The 21,960-nt window shown below is 36.9% G+C and overlaps 1 protein-coding gene and 1 pseudogene across 1 annotated transcript; one reads left to right on the forward strand and one right to left on the reverse strand.

Moving 5' to 3' along the window:
• The window catches only part of LOC146453453 (uncharacterized), a 315,682-nt pseudogene that overhangs the window by 256,533 nt on the left and 37,189 nt on the right, over positions 1-21,960 (reverse strand).
• LOC146453474 (uncharacterized) lies at positions 14,635-19,369 on the forward strand. Its single transcript, XM_085096632.1, has 2 exons — positions 14,635-14,753; positions 18,920-19,369. Exons 1-2 carry the CDS (start codon positions 14,708-14,710, stop codon positions 19,285-19,287), a joined length of 414 nt encoding a protein of 137 aa, XP_084952758.1. The 5' UTR covers positions 14,635-14,707; the 3' UTR covers positions 19,288-19,369.

Genomic DNA, 21,960 nt, shown 5'->3' on the forward strand with positions numbered 1-21,960 from the left:
GTTAGTGTGACAGTTGTGCATGGATAAATAATGTATGGGGCTGTGCGGAAATATTTCCCGAATCTGATAAAATATTGGAGTTAAAAATTTTATTTGTTTCATCAAGATCCTTCCTTCGAAAATAAAAAACCGAAATCTACACGTCAAAATACGGGGAAAGAGTTCTGCGGTATAGATTGCGGTTAAATTTTTATTTTCGTTTTTATTTATTTATTTATTTATTTATTTATTTATTTATTTATTTATTTATTTATTTATTTGCGTGTGTGTGTGTTTGGCTGTGTATGATAAATTGATTAATATAAAACGTAAAACAACAGAAATGAGCATGACCGAACCACAACACATTCGTCATACTCGCAGATAAATCCTCGACAAGTGACATAAATCGTTTCAAAAATAAACAGAGGCGGTTCTTTACTCACGGCTTTTTCCTGCGAGGCGCTGTGAAAGCTAGCTTGAAACATGTCAAGTTTAACCAGCCTTCGATTGAGTTGTATACATCTCCCGTAATGGCGGACGACTCGTGTGGAATGGAAACCAGGTTACGTAAATAAACAAACCTCTTTAATGCAAATGCATTACAAATCATGTGTTCACTCGCGAACGATAAAAGTCCACGAGCTGCTATGTTGCATCAACGGCTATGCGATGAGAATCGAAGGAAAAAAGTTTGAATTCGAAGATACCGTTGTTTGGGTTTTTGCGATGCATTCTTCGGTTGAAATGGTTACAAAAAGGCTGTATTTGCAAATTGGCGCCCAAAAAAAGGCGCGCTTTTTCAGTTTAATGTATTTCTGTGAGTCATTATGCATAAATCGTATCTCGCATAATTATGTCATTCCGCAATTCTTATTTTGCATAATTATGCCATTCAGCAGGTCTTTCCACATTCCATTCCGCAAACTCATTCCTCCTTTTACCCTCACCGGTTTTTCAGTCGCTCGCGAAGGTACAGCATCAAACAACACGAACAGAGAGTTTTTTTTTTTAACTGACCCGCTTCTGAGTGATCATTATTTGGAAGCCACTGAAAAAGGTTGGACTGGCTATTTGAAAAGCATTCCACTAAGCAAACTTGATTTAATTAAAAATGTTCGCTTTGACCGACTTCATGTCTAACTTTCTTACCTCATTTGACAAGCGTGTATTTTGTAAACGTGATTCCATTGTCCTGTGAACGTTTTACTTTTATCGAAACCGCTTATTTGCCAGCAAATAAAGGTCTTTATTCTAGTTGTTGTAAATGGCAATTTCGCAGCACAAGTTGGTTTCTGGGCATTATATTATTAAAAATATGTCGACAGGTATTGACGTGACGCAGGTAACGCAATAGCGAGTGTCAGTTTGGCACTATTGATTTTTAAAGGCTTTAAAGGCTAAGATTCGACAATTATTTGTTGAAATCGGATAATTGAAGGTTGTTTTGACTCCTTTGATATGGAGTGTTTCGGTCAAATGGTCTCCTCACGAAACTTTCCCAATCAGATTCCTTTGCAGAAAGATTTATTGGGAGATTTGCATTATGCAAATTTCCCACCAGAATTTGGTGAATGTTTTCTTTCCCGATGGCGTGCATTTTTTTTGTCCAGACCTTTTCTACGACGTTATTAAACAAGAAAGCGAAACAGGCAAATGCAATATGAGGTAAAATGACCATTTGAAGATAGCCTGGGTCAATGTTTTCACCGAGTCGCCACAACAGCTTTTTCTCAACAGTTGCGAATTATGCAAATTTGTTAACGAAGCCTCGCTAACTTTGGTTTTCGTCAGCGCGTGCATTGATTGCCCAGATTTTTTATTTCATACTATCAAAGACGAAGACCCAAACTTTATCACAATGTTCCTCTCGAGTCGATACCTGACATACCAAGATGCATTTTAAACCTTCAATCTTACTCAATTTTCACCTCATCGCGAAGTCCTCAAAATGTCAATATTTCAAAAAGCCATAAACCCTTTAAAGTTCTACAAAAGTTTATATAGATCCCATTGATAGAAAGTAGGTGAGTTATGCTCTTATTCAAAACCGACCTTGTTTTGTAGCGTTGCGTACTGTTTCAACACAAGCGTATTGAACTTGGCTAATTTTGAGTAAGATTTTTGCATAATTAATGGTGCAAAACCCGTAATTTCGTTTTCTCCAAAATTCTCGAAAACTATAAATTTCCAGAACATTCAAATAATATTTTCGAAGATAGTTCCCCAAAAGTAAACTTCAGGCAAATTATCAGGAGTTTCGATTTTTCAAGCTTGGCCAGCGATTCTCGAAAGTTACAGTCAGGCACTCTTAAGATTGTTGTCTTAATTAAGCGAATTTATATTTTTATTTACACGTGCTGCCATTAATCTGATTTCGTATTCATGACCATAATCTAGCAACCAATAACCTGCAACAGTAGAGTTTCAACTCTTGAACTGTGGATGAAAGAATTCATGAATATATCTAGCTTCATAAGTAAACTGCAAAAAAATACAGAGATACAAAAGAAAGGAAGAATAAAGAGACGAAAGAGAGAAAGACGAAAAAGGAGACGACAAAGCTAGTCTAATATCTTTTAGGTTACGGTTATTGTCAGGCTTGTTTGAAACTTAAACAAAATGAAGCAGATTACAATTCATCTCATAATACACATCTTAACTGGAATTCAAACGCTTACCTTAAACCGTCTGTGATCTTGAATATCTTATTTAATTTTTTAAAACAATGCGACTCTTTTTAATTTTCCAAACATGTTTCGACGGTACATCCGCCATCGTCAGTGTAACGCTTAAAAGATATAGCAAGTGTTAGTTACATAACATTAGGATAACAAGTATTCGTACCTAATATTTCGATGCATACAATAATGAAAAATTTAGCGGTAAAATAGAGCACCTGACCGTAAACGAACGAAGGTCGAGGTGCGTACAAGGAAAGCGTCAAATTAATGTGTTTGACCTGTTGATTCAGGTCGGGATTTTCCCATTTTATGTACATAGATTCATTAAGCTTTACTTGGTTAACCAACACTGCCATCTTTACCGTTACACTGACGATGACAGATGTACCGTCGAAACATGTCTGAAAAATTAAAAGGAGTCGTATTCTTTTTAAAGATTTCAACATTATTGCTAATGTCTCGCCCTTAACTTAGTTGGTTAATTTCAAAGTCATATTTTCATCAGAAATACTAATGAAAAGGGAACGATTTACTTTAAATTAGAGCAATACTCGGAATTAACAAGTGTTTGACCTGATGACAGAAATTTTAAGTAGGTTCGTCTCACTCACTCAGCTTATTTTCACCCGAAACGATAAGATGCTCTACACCGACTACCATCAAACGGAATGGTTAACCAAAAAGTAAAAATATAGAAGAAACCTTAATTAAAGAAGTACCTAAAACCCGTTTGGTGAATATGATTTTTTTTTAAGGGGGTTAGGTTCTAAAAAAAAACCTGTGACGCTGCAACGATGGGGAATAGAAGCGATTATGTTCAGTTTATCAACAAAGTTGATAACTAGAGGTAAATTAATTGGCCATCGTTAAGACAACGTCAACATTCTTTCTTTAAACAGGATAACATTTAAAGCAACAGAATTGCTTGTGGGGTCGTGATGATCTAACTAAAGTTTGAAAACATGCATTAAAATTTATAACAATTCAATATACATAATCTTACACATTAATAAAACTTAAAATCCGTTATGCTCTTTCTTTGCGTTTTAATCGAGGTTTCGAATCGTCTACGGTTACATGATAATAGAAGGCAGAATAATAATCGACCTATTAATAAGGTAAGTTTGTAGTCACTGTTAAACAAGCAGACCCCTTGCGAATACGGAAAGATATCAAAGCAACGTGCAATGAAGGATATGAATATTTCAGAAACTTTCTCACCGTAGAAACTATGAATTTTTATATTTGTTTCGTTTTTTCCTACACAAGTGACAAAAATGAAAAATTTTCAGTGAAACGGGATAGTTTTGTACAAGACTTTAGCATGGTATGTGATAACACAAACAAGCATAGATCGATTAAAGTTTCCACTTCTTCCTTCAATTATTCTATCTTACTGTTACCTGCCTGCCTATAATATGTTTAACTGTGAAATCTTAGTCAACCCAGTCAAAGACGCAATATTTTAACTTCAATCGATTTTCAAAAACAAAATCGATCCCAAAATTTGGAAGCTAGTTACTCACCAACCGAGAAGCAAAAGAGAAAAGCCAAAGCAAACCGCGTTTTCATTTCGTGATACGTCGTTGGGGAGCTCTATCTAGAGCTAACGAAAGTTGATCAACTTGGTAGGCCGCACCTTAGAGCTCTGAAGTAAGCGGAACAAGACAAGACAAATTTATTGACGCCAAGCGCATGAACGACTTGGTAATATTGGGCAGAGTAATTGCAAAAATGACCAATCAATCTCAACCAATCGACAGAAACAAGGTTTCCAAAGACAGTAGGGGTTACAAATAGCCACTTGATGATATGTGTATTTCATTGGTATATGGAACTGACAATTAAGACCTTAAATGAGCTAAGCCGACACACAGGAAGATATGCATTAATAGAAAAGAACAGAAAAGAGGGCACCACACCTTATCCCAACTTTAGTCTAACGGAACATTATTAACTGAAGTTAAAACGAAAATACTTTTCTGAGCTAAAAGTGAGAAGACTGTTGTTGACGACACTGACCGCTTCAGTACTGAGCGGAATTTCAATATGACATAAATCTGTAATAATGTTGCTAGCACTGGCCAATTCGATATCGAGTTATTATCTTAATAGGTTTCGAATCATTTACGTTACTTGATAGCAGAAGCAAGAATCCAATCCATCTATTAGTAAGCTAAGTAACAATTCACTGTTCAATAGCAAACGCCTTGCAAAAAGTGACCGATATAAAAGCAATGTTCAAAGTAGGATACGAAAATTGCGTATCTTTCTCACCGTAAAAACTGGATTTAATATCTGTTATGTTGTGTTCCAGTATGGAAGTGACAAAAGGGAGAAAGGTTCAGGGAAACGAGACAATTTCTAGCAAGACTGAGGCATGGTATTTGATAAAACCGAAAAAAAGGCGTAGATCGATTAACTTGCATTCGCAAAGTGACCCCTTATTCCTTGAAATGTGCGATCTTACTGTTACTTAAGTACCTGATAGCTTTAAACACGAACGAAAAATTGTTAATGAGGGTTCTTATCTTAAGATGGTATCATGAACTGCTTGCAAAGGCAACCGGTGTTAACGAATGTTCGTAAAGAAACTTAATGGATGTAACGAAATTAGCGCTTTCCTAAGCTCAAGACTGAAACAGGAAACAAATATCACTCTTCTCTGGTAGATACAATAAATAACTAGACAGAATTAATTAACATATACTGAGAACCGAACCAAAACCGCTGAATCCAAAAGCAGAGCGCGATCAACAAAACTTAACTGAACGTTTCTAAAGAGAATCAAGTGTTGATCGAGTGCGTTAAGCGACCTAGCCAGTGATCAGATGATTCAAATATTTTTTAGTTTACTCTATTTTTCGTTTTCCAATTTTTCATTGTAGACTTTTTAGATTTCCTGCCTTGATTGTTCAACGAAGGAATATTTTATACAATAGATGAATCGCTGAAATTTGGCGCGACCCTTATATACTGAAGTTGCTTGGTAACAAATTTGAAAGCGAAGGAAACCTTTTTCCTGCAACATCAAAACTGATGCAAAACTTGAAACACCATCTTGCACGGTCTGTGATAACGCTGCTTCTTCGACCAAATGAAATGTGTGCAACTGTGTGGCACATGGTATTGGCCAATTCAATGACAAATCATTGCCTTTAACAGAAATAGGATTTGAATCCTCTGTGGTCACTGAATAACAGGAGCTAAGTTCAGTGCGAACCTTTGGGAAAATGGAGCAATATCAGCCGGAACATGCAAAGAAAGCTACGACAATTTCCGTGGCTTTCTCGCTGTAAAAGCCGTGTCTTTATTGGTTTTGCAGTCAGACCTCTATTAAGCAGACAGTTTCATAACTCTCAAATATTTTCCGCCATGTTTATTGTAAAAAATACATGTATAATCGAACACCTCTATCAAGCGGACGCAGACATTTTAACCGTGATTTCAACTGTCCTTCCTTTTGTTAAAAACAAAAGGAAGCATCATCCATTAGCAAAATTAATGAATTGCGTCAGATCAGTAGTCTTCAGAACTGCTTTTAAAATACAGGTTGCACAGAGTACATGTCAAACACAATAAAAGGGATATTTTAGTGACATTTGACAACTTAGTGTACACTTTTTCACAAAAGCGTTTACAAAATTACTTTCTTTGTTAAGAAACTGCAGCGGACGTTCGGAACAAGTAGAATTTGAATTTAATCTTTCGAAGTAGCCGCTTAAAGTTGAAATTTCAAACAGCCTAAGCAGTAATTAAAGGAAAAGTTACTCAAAATTAGTGTTATCTTCGCAACAGTAGTGATTTTTGGCGAAAATTGACTCATTATTTCTTTTACCGAGCATATTATTCATTTACGGTTCTAAATGCGTGACAAGGCCTGAACTGCGTAATTTGACCGTTGGGTCACTTTTGTTTGGCGCTCTAAAATTGTATATTTAACGTAGCCCAAAAATTTTATTGCAGTTATTTGAAGATGAAACCTTGCTCTTTCCTTCGATGTACTTGATATGAAACTACGCCATGTACCAACTCTGGAGCGATTTTACCCTCCCAATGTTGCCATGTTTTTGCTCCGCCAAAATCGGCAAAATATGGACTGAAAATTAAAAGTCTAAAAATTATTTAGTTCGCGATTAAATTGAACAAATGACACTTCAGACTGTTCCTAAATATGCATTCTTTTGATGAAGATGTTTAATGATCGGATTTACTGTTATGTTTATTTTTAGGCGACTTTCAAGTAACGTATGGTGTGGACGCCGTGAAAACCGATGTGGGAGCGGCCAAAACCGACTTTGTCGCCGTTCGCCTAAAATAAAAATCTAATCGAACTCAAAGTATTTTTTCTAGTAATACTTCATCTAGACCAATGTTCTGGCAAAGTTTGGGAATTTTCGATTTTTTTCATTTTGCACACCTCCAGGCGAAATTTCTGGACTGGCGCTCTTAAGCAGTCACAAATTGACGATTTTTTCACCAAATAGATTATTACGGCGAAGCTTGGGTTAATGTTTTGCATCTTATCGCAATAAGGCTGAAAGATCAGAAAGATGACATTATTCCTGTTCGTTTTCTTTGTACAGAACGTTCTTGTCTGATATTTCGACCTTGATCAATATAATTACATATTCTAATAAGGACTAATCCGAGTGACTAGGGAACCTGCTTTCAGCCAACACCCTGTATAAGTGAGGGTCTCGAGGGTGTCCGCTTATATAAGGATTTGACTGTAAACCTGTATATGTTTCCTTGCTTTCTTACGTAAGTTAAACTTGTATCAAAAGGGATCAAGTTATAAGTGGCAAAAATCGTTAATTTCGCACGAGATGTGATAAGTTGAACCCAATTTTAAATAGAGAATCCCATTAGTTACCCCGTGAAATATACGATCCTACTTTTACCTGAATATTTTAAACACGAATCGAATTGTAAATAAGGGTTCTTGTCCTAAAATTATATCATTAAACCAGCCGAAATGCAAGCAACGTTGAACGCATAAAAATTTTCAAAAGCGTTGTTCGGAAACTGAAAATCTCTTGGTATAACGGACTTTCAGTGCGCTCTCTTAGACACTGATTTAATGAATGTTAATATTAACACGCTTCTTTATTTCATGTTATACTGGTTTATTTAGTGAATAACTTTGTAACTTGCCTTGTAGTTTTAATCCACACGGGATTAATTATTTCTTCTTTCACTAAAGAATCTCTTTATTACAGACACCAGGGGACAGGAAAAAGTGTCTGCATTATAGAGGTGTCCGTTTTAGGCAGGTAGGCTTTATATGGATTTCGGTCTCTGAGGGACCTCACCAAGTCAACTGTCCGTAATAGAGAGGTGTCCGTATTAAAGAGGTGTCCGTAAGGAGAGGTTCCACTCTGTAGTTCTAAAAAATCACACTGTTCACGGTCACGATAGAGTATAACCGAAGTACTGCTCGTACGATCGATCAAGGCGATGAACTGCTTACATGATAGATCGAGTCTAGGTTGTCGCTCCACGAGTGTTGTTCAAGTGAAAATTCTGAGTACTGTTTATATTATCGATCAGAACGACGAATAAGAGTATCTGTTTTGATTTCATCGCAAATGTGACCGAGCAGCAATAATGACCCACTTAATTGTGTATATTTAATTTATTATTACCCAAATATACTCCGCAAATAATCTTTATTAGTTGCAACTCATTGGACCATAGTAGACTAACTACGATTGAGTAACTGCGTCTTTCAATAACATGAAGACTCTGAAGTTCAAGATTTAACCAACCTTTACGCTTTTCACTCAGCCGTCACTCACTGCTGCGAACCTCTAAGAAAATAACTGACGACGCTTGGCTGAATGGGGTCGCGTTTGCGGGCTGTGATTGGTGGATTTCGATCCAGTTTCCCGAATTAGCGGCTTACGTTTATTTTTTTTCTTGCACCCTTACAGACCTTACACTGTAAACCCACTCACAATGTGGCCTAACATTTACTTTACCTACAAAGTACAAATTGCACGTATGTTTATATTCGTTAGAACAAGAATACCGTATTCATTCAATAATATTATTATGCGCCCACCCCCCTTCCGCCTCCCAACAGAAAACAGTGAACTAAGAGGAACGTCAGTTGTGTTCGATCCGCACTCTAAATACAACCTTAATTTGTTGCATCATAGGAAACTATGATCAAGGTAAATATAAGTTAAACTCAACGCAGTCTTGTAGCAAACTTTTTTTTTCGCACGCTTTAAGCCTACGCGCCCACTCGTAATGTGTGAACTTAAACAAAACGATGTGACAGCAGCTTCGACCTGAAGATTAAGGCCGACATTTGCTGCCGTAGCAAGCGCCACTTGGTGTTTGCAACCAATCAGGAACTCCAGCAGCTTAGGAATGGATGTAACGGAATTAGCGCTTTCCTAAACACCGACAGAATAAGAAAACAAAAGGAAACAAATATCACTCCTTCTTACTAGGTACATATAAAATGAATTACTTCGTTATTTATCTTGCCGAGCTTATTAATCAAGAAAGGATTAATTATTGTTACTATTTTTTTCAAAGATTGTTGTGATTAAAGAGTTACAAGATAGAAACGAACCGCCAATACCGCTCGGTAGCACAAAAACTTAACTGAATGTTTTTAAAGAGAATCAAGTGTTGATCGAGTACTATAAGCGACCCAGCCAGTGATAAGATGATACTAATACTTTTAGTTTACTTTGTCTACCGCTTTCAAATTTTTTCATTGCAGACCTTTTGAAATTTTCTGCCTTGATTGCTCAGCGAAGAAATATTTTAATGCAATAGATAAAAAACTCTATCAGTTGCATGAAATTTGGCGCGACTTATAGAAATGTTTACAGTTACCCGGTAACAAATTTGAGAACGAAGGGAAAAATCTATCAGATATTTTCCTGCAACATTAAAATGCAAAACTTAAAACACATGCACTGTGATGTTGCACGAGCTCGCTGTGAGATAGATACGTAAAAGAACGCAACTGTGTAGCACACGGTATTTTCCAATTCAATGAAGAATTATGGTCTTAAACATCATAAGTTTTGCTTCATCTGTGTTACCAAATAACAAAAGCTTGAATGACAACCGAATGGATCCTTAAAAGGCTAAGTTCGCTGTAAACGTTTGCAAATATGGAGCAATAAAAAAGCAACGTTCGGAGAAAAATACGATTAAACTTCTATGGCTTCTTCTCTGTAAAAGCTGTGCATTTTATTATCTATTTCGTTGTAGCTTTCAATTTAATCCTCTTCGTTAATAATAAATTGTTAATTAGATTTCAAATTTAGAAATGAACTTAAACCTTGCAAAATATATCCTAGCACCACAAGAAATCACTGCTCTTAAATTAACCGCTCTAATTCATACTTCAGTTCAGTAGGATTTGTTCCACTATACTCAAAAGTTAGAAACAAAAGAACCTCTAAGTTACTTTGTTTGAAATGCCGCATTATTAAGGACTTAATCCACAAACTCAAAATGTTAAAGTCATCTACACCATTCAGTATAAACAGTGCCAATGTAAAGTACTGTTCAGTAACTTCATTTCCGGCAATGGTTCCGTTTTTGGATTCCATTAAAAAAAAAACTGCAAATGACTCAAAAGATAGCTTCAACACCGGTAGCTGGCATTGGTCAGTTGTTTTCATTCAAAAGCAGAGTTGTACAGGATTTTTGCTATACTCATACAGGGTGGCACTATATTGATCAGCATAACAAACACAAAACACCCCAAGGTCTCGTTAATTGACTTTATTTGAGTGTAACGCTCTATATGGAATTCAATCCAAAAGCTTCACATAATACCTAACTCCAAGGACTCAAGGAGTTTCAGCAAGGGTTAAATCCACAGCATAGCAGGTGTCGAAATGAAATACACAACGATAACTAATTGATGGAGTGTTAGGCCAGGACTTTAGTGAAAGGCAGCTATTAAAGGTCTCTTGGGGACATTCTTAGGTCATGCCGACACTTATTTCAAAGAAAAGAACCTCTCAGTTACTTCGTTTGAAATACCGCATTATTAAGGACTTAATCCACGAACTACACCATTATAAACAGTGCCAAGGTAAAGTACGTTTCAGTAACTTCATTTCTGGCGATGGTTCCGTTTTAGGATTACATCAAAAAACTGCAAATTTAACTGAAGACTCAAAAAGTACCCGCCGCCCACAATGCCGCGACATATCCGGGACTTTTGTTACGCTCGCTGGCGCTAAATTTGAAATCTCATCACACAAAACACACAAAACAATAAAGAAAGTTGGCAGAAAATACGAAGTAGCGTTTGTAAATTCTTCTTTTATGAGCGTTTTGTTCAGTTTACCAGTTACTATTCATATGGCTTTTGTAGAAGAGATGTTAATAAAGCAAATGTGACCTTCGATATATTTGTAGCTTTTTTAGAAGTATTATCATTTCGTGCCTCAAAAGTGACTATTTCGGCACTCCGTTTGTATGGGACTAACAATTTGGACGAAATTTTTGAAGAAATAAGGGGTAAGCACGAAACTTTTCATATGGTTATTTTTGTTTGACATGTGAAGATTCCACAGCTGAGTTTTCTCAGGAACCCGACGGTTACAAGTATTACCTATTCCTGTTTTTGCGAGACCTACACCCACAATTCTGAACTTGCTTGCGAGTTCAACCTTTTCGGTACTCCCACGGGAGTCGAGCTATCGTTTTAAACTTACCGCGAAAGTTCTGATAAATTCATAGCTCCGCCTCCACAAACAATAGTGGGCAAGTCATTGTAATTAAGCTGAAAGGTCATTGAAATAGAATTTTAATTACGTAGTAACCGGTCACCGGCGCTGCACGCTACAAAAATTTCATGACATTTCCTTGATTACTGCAATCGCTATGACCCTTCAGTAGTCATATTGACCACGTGCTGACTAGCTTGAGAGTACAATCTCTTTAATAAATATGATCGGCTTTAGAATAAAAAAAAAAAGAAAAACTTTTCAAAGGCTTTGTTCAAACAAAAGCATTATTTAAATAAGAATACACTGACGCGGGGTACTTTAAATGTTTACCGTTCAGCAAAATCACTTTCGACTACATCACTCGCTTACAGTATTTACTGCTTCTCGAAATGGCTTCTTTACAAGAATTGCAGCGCATTGATCGGGAGCTCTTTTCAGAGGTCACAGAATCCCCGATCAATCCTGCGTTCCTACACATGTCAACTCTGTTGATTGGAAACATACACTTGCACTCTGGTTCTGAACTGTTTCAACCGGTCGAATAACGGCACGCTACTGTGAAGTACTTGCACACCTAACGCCCGGCGTATCGAATTCGATAATTGAACGGTCGACAATCTAACTCAGTCGAACTTTCGATAATCAGTTATTATAACTGAACATTGACATTCAGTTTGATATTTTTGGGGACGTTTTTCTATTTAATCCCTTCAATAAAGGTTGATAATGATTACTCCTGCGCGATTTACGTTTATATTTTCAGGCATAAAGAGATGGATTCCGAACAAAATCTAATCGGATTGGGTTTGATTGCATTCGGATTTTGTTCGATTGGTTTGATAATCGAACTTAGCTATGATCTCAAATGTCGGCAAACAACGAGGAATGAAAGCTGGTCGGATGCATGGCGCGCTTTTTTATGTTATCTCTGAGTAGCTTCTACTAACTTAATAGATTGCAATATAAGGCAAGTTTTTTATACATTTTGATCTCAATAAACGGATCGAAATTTGAATAATTGTTTTTCACAAACAAAACTTGTTCCCACGTGAGTCACCAATTTGGTGTCGTTCCGGATTTTACAACTTTTTTTGGCCTTAAATTCTTTTCGCTCGGTGAAACGCAGCCAGTAGTGTATTTTTTCACCTACTATGAATACCACACATTAAATATAACAGGAACTGGTGTTCTCGGCTCAAGCAGAGTTCTTAGATTATTGTTCCTTTACCGTAAATAGGCTAGCGGCGCATGAATATAATTTTTTTTATCCCGACTGCCATTGTCAATTTTATCTCACCTTCGCACATCTAAAAGTTTGATTGACAGCACCTATTTCAACGAAGCGAACACGACGCGAACCCGAAACAACGAAGCCAGTTACCTGTTACTCCCGTGGGAACAAGTCAAACACCTTTATGCCTCATCTTGCAAATTTTGGCACCGTAAGTACGTGTCGCGAAAGACAATAGAATTGTTGGCGATACTTCAATTCCGATAGCTGGCATTGGTCAGTTGGTTTCATTCAAAAGCAGAGTTATACAGGATTTCAGTTATATTCATGCAGTTAGAGTTGATGTTCGCGGGCGTAAATATGTTTTGGCCCGACTCAGGCTCATTTTAAAAAAAAAATGAGTTCTGCGAAGGGCCAAACACATATTTACGCCCAAGAACATCAACTCTATTACTATTATAATAATTTCAGAGGGCATTCACAAAAGGAATCAAAGACAATACATCAAGCAATCGCGATATCTTCTGTGAACGCTGCCGGAATTGTGTCGACGTTTATTTTATTGTACAAAAGCTTTCGTTGTAACAAAAACTTTGGCAGAACACCGCAAATTTTGTCAAATGAATCTTTGCTTCTAAGTTTTCAAAAGGAAAAAATAACGAAATTTTGTAAACAGCGAAGAAATAGTCTCTTACGACTGTTAAAATTTATTGTGCAATTGCTTACTGAACTGAGCTGGTTTCGCTCAAAGAAGACAAGTTATATCCGGCCGTGGAGCTACTTCAGGCATTATTTCCACCATCGCCCACGGGTATCTGTATTAAAGTCCTCTTCATTCAGCTCAGACGACTGAGAATTTGCTTCTTCGTTAGGTTTTCCATCGATTTTGTAGCTCAAAACAATCTCTTTGCACATGGCAGCGCTTTCAGCAAACAAACAAAAAAACGGCGCGAACAGTTGAATGGCTTCCAATTCTGATTGGCTGGTTACGTTATTTCCTTCTTTCTTATTGGCTCAGAACAGCGGGCTAAAATACATTTATGACCGCTGAATTCTTCGTTTTAGCCCGCAAAATACGCCGCAATGCCCGATGAAATTATTATAATTGACTTTATTTGAATGTAACGCTCTATATGGAATTCAATCCAATAGCTTCACATAATACCTAACTCCAAGGACTCGAGGAGTTTCAGCAAGGGTTAAATCCACAGCATAGCAGGTGTCGAAATGAAATACATAACGATAACTAAATGATGGAGTGTTAGGCCAGGACTTTAGTGAAAGGCAGATATTAAAGGTCTCTTGGGGACATTGGTAGATCATGCCGACACTTATTTGTAAGGCCTAGGTTTGCACAAGAAATATGACAAGTCCTTGTATACTAGTTAATTGACTTTATTGAAATGTAACGCTCTATATGGAATTCAATCCAATAGCTTCACATAATACCTAACTCCAAGGACTCGAGGAGTTTCAGCAAGGGTTAAATCCACGGCATAGCAGGTGTCGAAATGAAAAACATAACGATAACTAATTGATGGAGTGTTAGGCCAGGACTTGAGTGAAAGGCAGATATTAAAGGTCTCTTAGGGACATTCGTAGGTCATGCCGACACTTATTTCAAAGAAAAGAACCTCTCAGTTACTTCGTTTGAAATGCCGCATTATTAAGGACTTAATCTAAACACTCAAAATGTTCAAGTTATCTACACCATTATAAACAGTGCCAAGGTAAAGTACGATTCAGAAACTTCATTTCCCGCAATGGTTCCGTTTTAGGATTACATCAAAAAACTGCAAATTTAACTGAAGACTGAAAAGATACCTTCAATTCCGATAGCTGGCATTGGTCAGTTGGTTTCATTCAAAAGCAGAGTTATACAGGATTTCAGTTATATTCATACAGGGTGGCACTATATTGATCAGCATAACAAAAACAAAACATCTCAAGGTCTCCTTAATAGACTTTATTTGAATGCAGCGCTCTAATAAATTTGACCTGTCTTATTCCGCCCACTTCAGAGCTACAAGGTGCGGCCTACCAAACTGCTCAACTCTCGTTAGCTCTAAAGCTTCCCAACGACGTATCACAAAATGAAAACGCTGTCTGCTTTAGCTTTTCTGCTTTGCTTCTCCGTTGGTAAGTAAATGATTTGGAAATTTTGGGGATGATTTTTGTTTTCGCAATGCGAATGAAGCTAGAATATCGTGTCTATATTAGGTTAACGGAAAATTTATCCTTCATTCAGTTGCTAGGACTCGTTTTACCACAGGTTCTTTTTATTTCTACAGTACAATAAATCAGTGCTCCTTCTTTCTAATGCTTTGCTATTTAGAAAACATCCATACCTATAATTTTCATCCTACCTAACTTAGTTCTTGAAACCATGATTTCTCTGCTACTGAGAAACAGACCAAGAAAGACATAAAAACCCGCCGACACTATCCGCAATCTACTCTCTACAGTTTGAAATTTGAATAGCTTCGGGGCAAGGATTTTATACATCAAATTTGCTTTGTAGGTTTCACGTTAACACTACGTGCTTTAAGTTCCCTACCTGTAACAGTTACCAAACAAACAGAAAACCTCATTCTCTAACTATACGGTTAAGATACTTCGTCAAGGTTTGATCTTTAATTGCTCTTCTTCTTAAGCTATTTCGTTTAAGTGGAAGCCTGTGTTGAACTTCACTTACCTTGATGTCATTTGGCATCAAATATAACTAAACGTAATAAATTTTTTCGGTGAGGATTGAGTTTGTGGAATAGCATGTGGCATTGCATAATTATGCGAAATACGATGTTACGAAAAGCCAAGCGCGTCCTGTTATTGCGCCAACTTTATAAATGTGGCAGCTTTCACACGGAATGTCCGTCCTTCTTCTGATGTTGTGAGGGTAAGGTGTGCACCACAACAAAATCACTGCTTCTAAATTAATCGCTCTAATTCATACTTCAGTTCAGAAGGATTTATTCCACTATACTCAAAAGTTAGAAACTAAAAAACCTCTCAGTTACTTTGTTTGAAATGCCGCATTATTAAGGACTTAATCCACGAACTCAAAATTTTAAAGTCATGTACACCATTATAAACGGTGCCATGGTAAAGTACTGTTCAGTAACTTCATTTCCGGCAATGGTTCGGTTTTAGGATTACATCAAAAAACTGCAACTTTAAGACTCAAGAGATACCTTCGTCACCGGTAGCTGGCATTGGTCAGTTGTTTTCATTCAAAAGCAAAGTTATACACGATTTTAGTTATATCCATGCAGGGTGGCACTATATTGATCAGCATAACAAAAACAAAACACCTCAAGGTCTCGTTAATTGACTTTATTTGAATGTAACGCTCTATATGGAATTTAATCCAATAGCTTCACATTATACCTCACTCCAAGGACTCGACGAGTTTCAGCAAGGGTTAAATCCACAGCTTAGCAGGTGTCGAAATGAAATACATAACGATAACTTAATGATGGAGTGTTAGGCCAGGACTTGAGTAATAGGCAGATATTAAAGGTCTCTTAGGGACATTCGTAGGTCATGCCGACACTTATTTCAAAGAAAAGAACTTCTCAGTTACTTCGTTTGAAATACCGCATTATTAAGGACTTAATTTAAACACTCAAAATGTTAAAGTTATCTACACTATTATAAACAGTGCCAAGGTAAAGTACGTTTCAGTAACTTCATTTCCGGCAATGGTTCCGTTTTAGGATTACATCAAAAAACTGCAAATTTAACTGAAGACTGAAAAGATACCTTCAATTCCGATAGCTGGCATTGGTCAGTTGGTTTCATTCAAAAGCAGAGTTATACAGGATTTCAGTTATATTTATGCAGGGTGGCACTATATTGATCAGCACAACAAAAACAAAACACCTCAAGGTCTCCTTAATAGACTTTATTTGAATGCAACGCTCTAATAAATTGGCCCTGTCCTGTTTCGCCTACTTCAGAGCTCTAAGGTGCGGACTACCAAACTGCTTACTCTCGTTAGCTCTAAGCTTCCCAACGACGTATCACAAAATGAAACGCTGTTTGCTTTAGCTTTTCTGCTTTGATTCTCTGTTGGTAAGTAAATGATTTGGAAATTTTGGGGATGAGTTTTGTTTTCGCAATGCGAGTCAAATTAGAATATCGTGTCTATATTAGGTAAACGGAAAATTTATCCTTTATTCAGTCGCTTGGACTCGTTTAACCACAGGTTCTGTTTATTTACAATAAATCAGTGCTCCTTCGTTTTAGTGCCTTGTTATTTAGAAAGCATCCATAGCAGTAATTTCATTCTACCTAACAGTTCTTGAAACCATCATTTCTCTGCTACTGAGAAACACACCAAGAAAGACATGAAAACCCGCCGGCACTATCCGCAATCTACTCTCTACAGTTTGAAATTTGAATAGCTTCGGGGCAAGGATTTTATACATCAAATTTGCTTTGTAGGTTTCACGTTAACACTACGTGCTTTAAGTTCCCTACCTGTAACAGTTACCAAACAAACAGAAAACCTCATTCACCAAATATACGGTTAAGATACTTCGTCAAGGTTTGATCTTTAATTGTTCTTCGTTTGGGTGGAAGCCTGTGTTGAACTCCACTTAGCTTGATGTCATTTGGCATCAAATGTAACTAAACGTAACAAATTTTTTCGGTGAGGATTGAATTTGTGGAATAGCATGTGGCATGGCATGCGGAATTGCATATTTATGCGAAATACGATGTTACGAAAAGCCAAGCGCGTCCTGTTATTGCGCCAACTTTATAAAAGTGGCAGCTTTTTATGTTGAGAACTCTAGATGGCCGAATATTTATCAACTAGACAACAGGTCGATGATTAAAAAATACAAGCCTGTGAAAGGCCATGACGGATCACTCAGCTTGTGAGGGTGAAGAAATCGAAGAAGGCTGTTTATAGTTTTTGCATTCAGTTCAAGGAACTGTAAGTAAATTAAATTTCTTGTTCACTTTTCACCTTGGAACTTCCATGTAGTTGACAAAAACAACGTGGTAGCGTGTAGGACAAAAGGCAATAGCAGGATGAACAAACGAAGTCTCCAAGATCCAAACTGTTTATCATATGAATGAGAGAAATTTTAAAGTTAAACTCTGTCATAAATAATGCTTATAAGTAAAGGCTTGAAGTAAATTAGCAAGTTAAGATTAACGACAAAATCGAACAACGTTGGCGTCGACATGACACTATTTTCAAGTTCAAAATGATTAAAATAGACTGCAAAAAAACTGAGTTCGCTGAAGATTCAATCAATCATTTTTGTACCCACGTAACATCTTTGAGCTAACATAATAACAGTTTGTAATGTCGCGCAAATAGTTTAGCTCGAACTGAGTCTGATTCAGGACATTAATAGGTGCTGTCAATTCTCTAATTAGCGTGCACCAAACAATTAAACTTATTGTTGTACTTCTTAAGGACGGAAAACTGTTTGTCAAGGTCTTTCGGGACAAGACAGTGTTTGCCAATGGAAGATGACCGGTTCTTGTGGTCAATTGCATGAATGTATATCACAGACGTCTGTAAAAGTCCACTGAACGATTTGGGAACACAGAAGGCAAAAACATGGTGCCTTGCAACATTAAAACATTCCAGAAAATTTTTTTTGTTTTTTTTCCGTTGGATGCCGCTGATATTTTTAAGTTTGTATTCCGTATTTTTTTTTTTTTGGAGAAGAAGAAGAAAAAAGGGAAATCTCTCAGTCATGATCGATGCAACGACAGTTAAAATTGGCAACCAGTGCGGATTTTAAACAATTTCGCAATATCTATTAATTCTCAAATTATGAAAAAGGAAACAGCCAAATATGATCAGCAACCTTCTTTTTCCCATGTGAAGGATATTCCAACTAAGTAAACTTAAGTTTGGTCCTAACTACTAAGCTTGTTGTAGAAAAAATTATCATTTGATTAAAACAGAAATTAGACATATTTCACTGACTGAAAAAATAGTTTTTATCATTAACAACCTCTTTCAAAAATAATAAAATACTTGAAGCCTGAAGATGGGGCAAAAATAAAATGCGTTCGAATATGGTAAGTGGTAATCCTGGGTTTAATTTGAGAATTACATGCGTTCCATTGAGTGAAGAGAATTTTAAAAAGCTTAACATCTAAGTAGGCAATTACGATTGAGACCAGGGTTTGCTTCGAACCCAAACTAAGTATTACTGATATGAAATTAAGTCTGTTTTATTTTTAACACCCTGTCGCTATGTCTTGATATTGGCCGTCTAGCATAACATTGGTTCTGAAGTGAATGTTTTGTTAACATGTTGTATTCTTTTGAGCCTTTGGACTGAAGTGCTACTTTTGTACCAGCTCCGAGAGTCCGGAGGCCTGTGCCAAGGCTCAAAAAGAGATCAGTTCTTGCGCAGCAGGCACCAGCTGTGCTACACTTGGCTATAGCTTCCAAGTCAGTCCTGGTTCCAAGTCAAAATCTTACGCAAAAGGCTGTTATCCCGAAGCAGTGTGCAAAGACGCTTCAGCTACAGTATTGAAGGCTTGCAAAGATGCTGAAAAGGCTGGTAACGAGGCAGATTGCAAATTTACTTGTTGCAACAAAGATCTCTGTAACGGTGAAAGCAGCGGTGATTCAACGCCAATGGTCAGCGTCATTCTGATGGTGACATGCGCCCTTGTCACCTTCTTGCGTTAAGTGAAAAGAAAGGAACGCTCCAGTGTGCAGCTTAAAAGCTGGGATACTTATAAAGTATTGTAGTGACTTAGAATAAATCATTTGCAAGACTGTATTTTTTTAATTTAAGGATAAAAATTTCTTTTGCTTTCACGTTTGTATAACTTGCTGCAAATAAAAACTGTAGAGCTGATTTGGATTGTGTTTTGTCGAGTACTTGTGATGAGCTTATCACGATAAATAACATATCCTCAAAAGCGTATCTCCTCAAAAGCATATCTCCTCCCAGTTTCAATCAGTTGATTTTAAAGTGAGGGGTTTACATTTCAGCGCATGTGCATGATTCTTAACGCCTTTTTTTCTTCTTAACAACTTTATGCTACAACTCACATGTACTTCAGTAATCTCATTCTATAATTAGTCCAAGCAAAATGACGGATGACCAAAATTCACAGAAAATGCTAGTGGATTGTACCCATAGTGTTGATATTGAATTTAGGCTTGGCACATAGCTATCATAGGCGAAAAAGTATTTTGATTCATGGACATGCGCAGAACCGTGAACCCCTCACTTGAAGTGTGGCGTTCTTAAATGATCATTTGATGTTTCCTCAGAGAAAAAACGCCCTACAAGTTCTCACTATTTTTCTTTCTTAAGAGCGGCTTTCCACAAATATCGACCAAGTGGTGGCACAAGTCAAAAATTGATTTCCTTCATATTTTGCTCATAGGTAGTCCCTAGTGAGAAACAAACTGAGCTGTAGTTAGTTTTTCAAAATACCGCTTTCTTTCGAGTAAACATGCGAAAAACGATTTTGTCTTAGTTGAGTTCAAAGTCCGCTTTCGGCGGGATGGAATTTTCCTTAACTTTCGACTGCTCGCGTATAAATCCGCAGACTGTTACTAACCTTCAAATGGCATTTATTACTTTATTAGGTCTTCCTCTTCTGTTTCAGGGGAAAATATTTAAAACCTAAGTTACTTTTACGTCCGAAATAGGTTTAGAAGAACATGCTATAAATGTAAATTTTCAACAACCACATTTTAGCACTAAAACATTGTCAATTTTACCCATGGACGATAACTTAGATTTCCCTATAACTTTCTATGGCTTCAATGTATAGCTATTTATCATAATATAAAAACAAAGCTCTGGGTAAATGAAAATAAATGACCCGCTAAGCTTCAGATTTATCAGCATTTTCTTGAGATTTAGCGATCGAAGCGCAAAAAAGATGGCGTGAAAGACTGTCACGGGTACAAATAGTTTTTCTTATTAGCAAAAAATTAAGCGACTTTTTTAAAAGGAAGCATTTTTCATTCGCAATAGAAAAATCTTTGGATCGAAAGTTCGGTAGCGTTATTTACTGACCAATATATATAGCGGCTGCTTTTTATAGATGGAAATTCCAGAGTATCCTTTCGCTCTGATTCGAAGTCCAATTCGTTATTGTGGCTGAATATCATTGTGTTAAATAAATAATTGGAAAATGTCTTTTCCTCTTTTTTTATCACTGCCATGGATAAATTAAACTAGAAATAGGTTAAACGCAGCAGATTTGAACTTCATTAATCTGATTAAAAGTTTGGGCTGTTATGTTAAACTGCATCGTTTGCGTGAAATATACGTGAGAAAGCACACGCACACACAACGACAACAACAACAAAGAAACAAGACAGAATTCTGAACGTTTCTACGGTAAAAAGTAATAACGATAAAAACCGTAACAAATTTAATGAAACCAAGATAGTGGTCAATACTCGTGTTATTAATAATGTTATTTTGCTGCGCTTTTTGATCCTGAAATATTTTTTGTGCGAAGATGAACGTAATTAACTAATTAGATTTTTTAACGTTGCAGTTTTAAACCTATGAATAATTATTATTACACCAGAGAAACAGTCAGGAACTGTAAACAAAACGGCGAGCATGGAAGTTCGCTGTTCTTTTAAGTCGATAGTTGGTGGGCCATGTTCGTTTACTCGCACAGGCAGAACAAGGTCCAGCGAGATAGTACCTCTGCTGTCCTGAGTGTGTCCTGTACAAAGAATATTGACCAGCTCAAGTCATGTTATGGTTTTCAAGATGTAGGGAACGAGGGCCATGTTTTCAACGCCAGAAAACATCAAGGCAATGACGATTTGGGCTTATAGCTGTTGAGAAACATTTGTCACCAAAGACACTTATCAGGCCCGGTAAGTTACCGGGACTTTCGAGAAACGGGCCCCAGGGCTTATAAGCCGCGGCAGTTTACGGTATTCCTGGATAAAAAGGAGAGAAGGTAAACACAGAAAAACCAAATGTAGGAGCCGTAGTGTGTCCTTATTGCTACTTCGGCCGTCAACTTTGGTCGGTACGTTTGTTAATTAAGTCCCACACCTGATAGAGAGGAAAGGACTTCTTTCTGGAGAGAAACGAAAAAGAACTAAAACAGAACATTCAGGTGATGTTTAGATTCAGATAAGAAAATAAAAAAAAAAATCGGTTATGGCACTTTAACATTTAACTTTGTTGTCTTCGAATATAATGTGCCCGTTTTTGAGTATTTATTCTGCGTGCGAAAGTATGGAAGCAAACGGGCATTAGTTACGAAAACTAGTCCAGTAAAATCGTCTGTATCCCCATTGAAACATACATTGAGACATTGCGGAAACAAAAATCTTTATGGTGACACTTCCGGTTCATGGTTGTTA

The sequence above is a fragment of the Pavona decussata genome, unplaced genomic scaffold (assembly GCF_977016875.1).
Source record: "Pavona decussata unplaced genomic scaffold, jaPavDecu1.1 SCAFFOLD_330, whole genome shotgun sequence".
Taxonomy (NCBI): domain Eukaryota; kingdom Metazoa; phylum Cnidaria; class Anthozoa; order Scleractinia; family Agariciidae; genus Pavona; species Pavona decussata.

Bases quoted from the DNA above. Each gene is read 5' to 3' on its own strand.
- LOC146453474 (XM_085096632.1), top strand. From the start codon at position 14,708: ATGAAAACGCTGTCTGCTTTAGCTTTTCTGCTTTGCTTCTCCGTTG. The intron at 14,754-18,919 runs GTAAGTAAATGA...TATTCTTTTGAG, and splicing joins TCTGCTTTGCTTCTCCGTTG to CCTTTGGACTGAAGTGCTAC.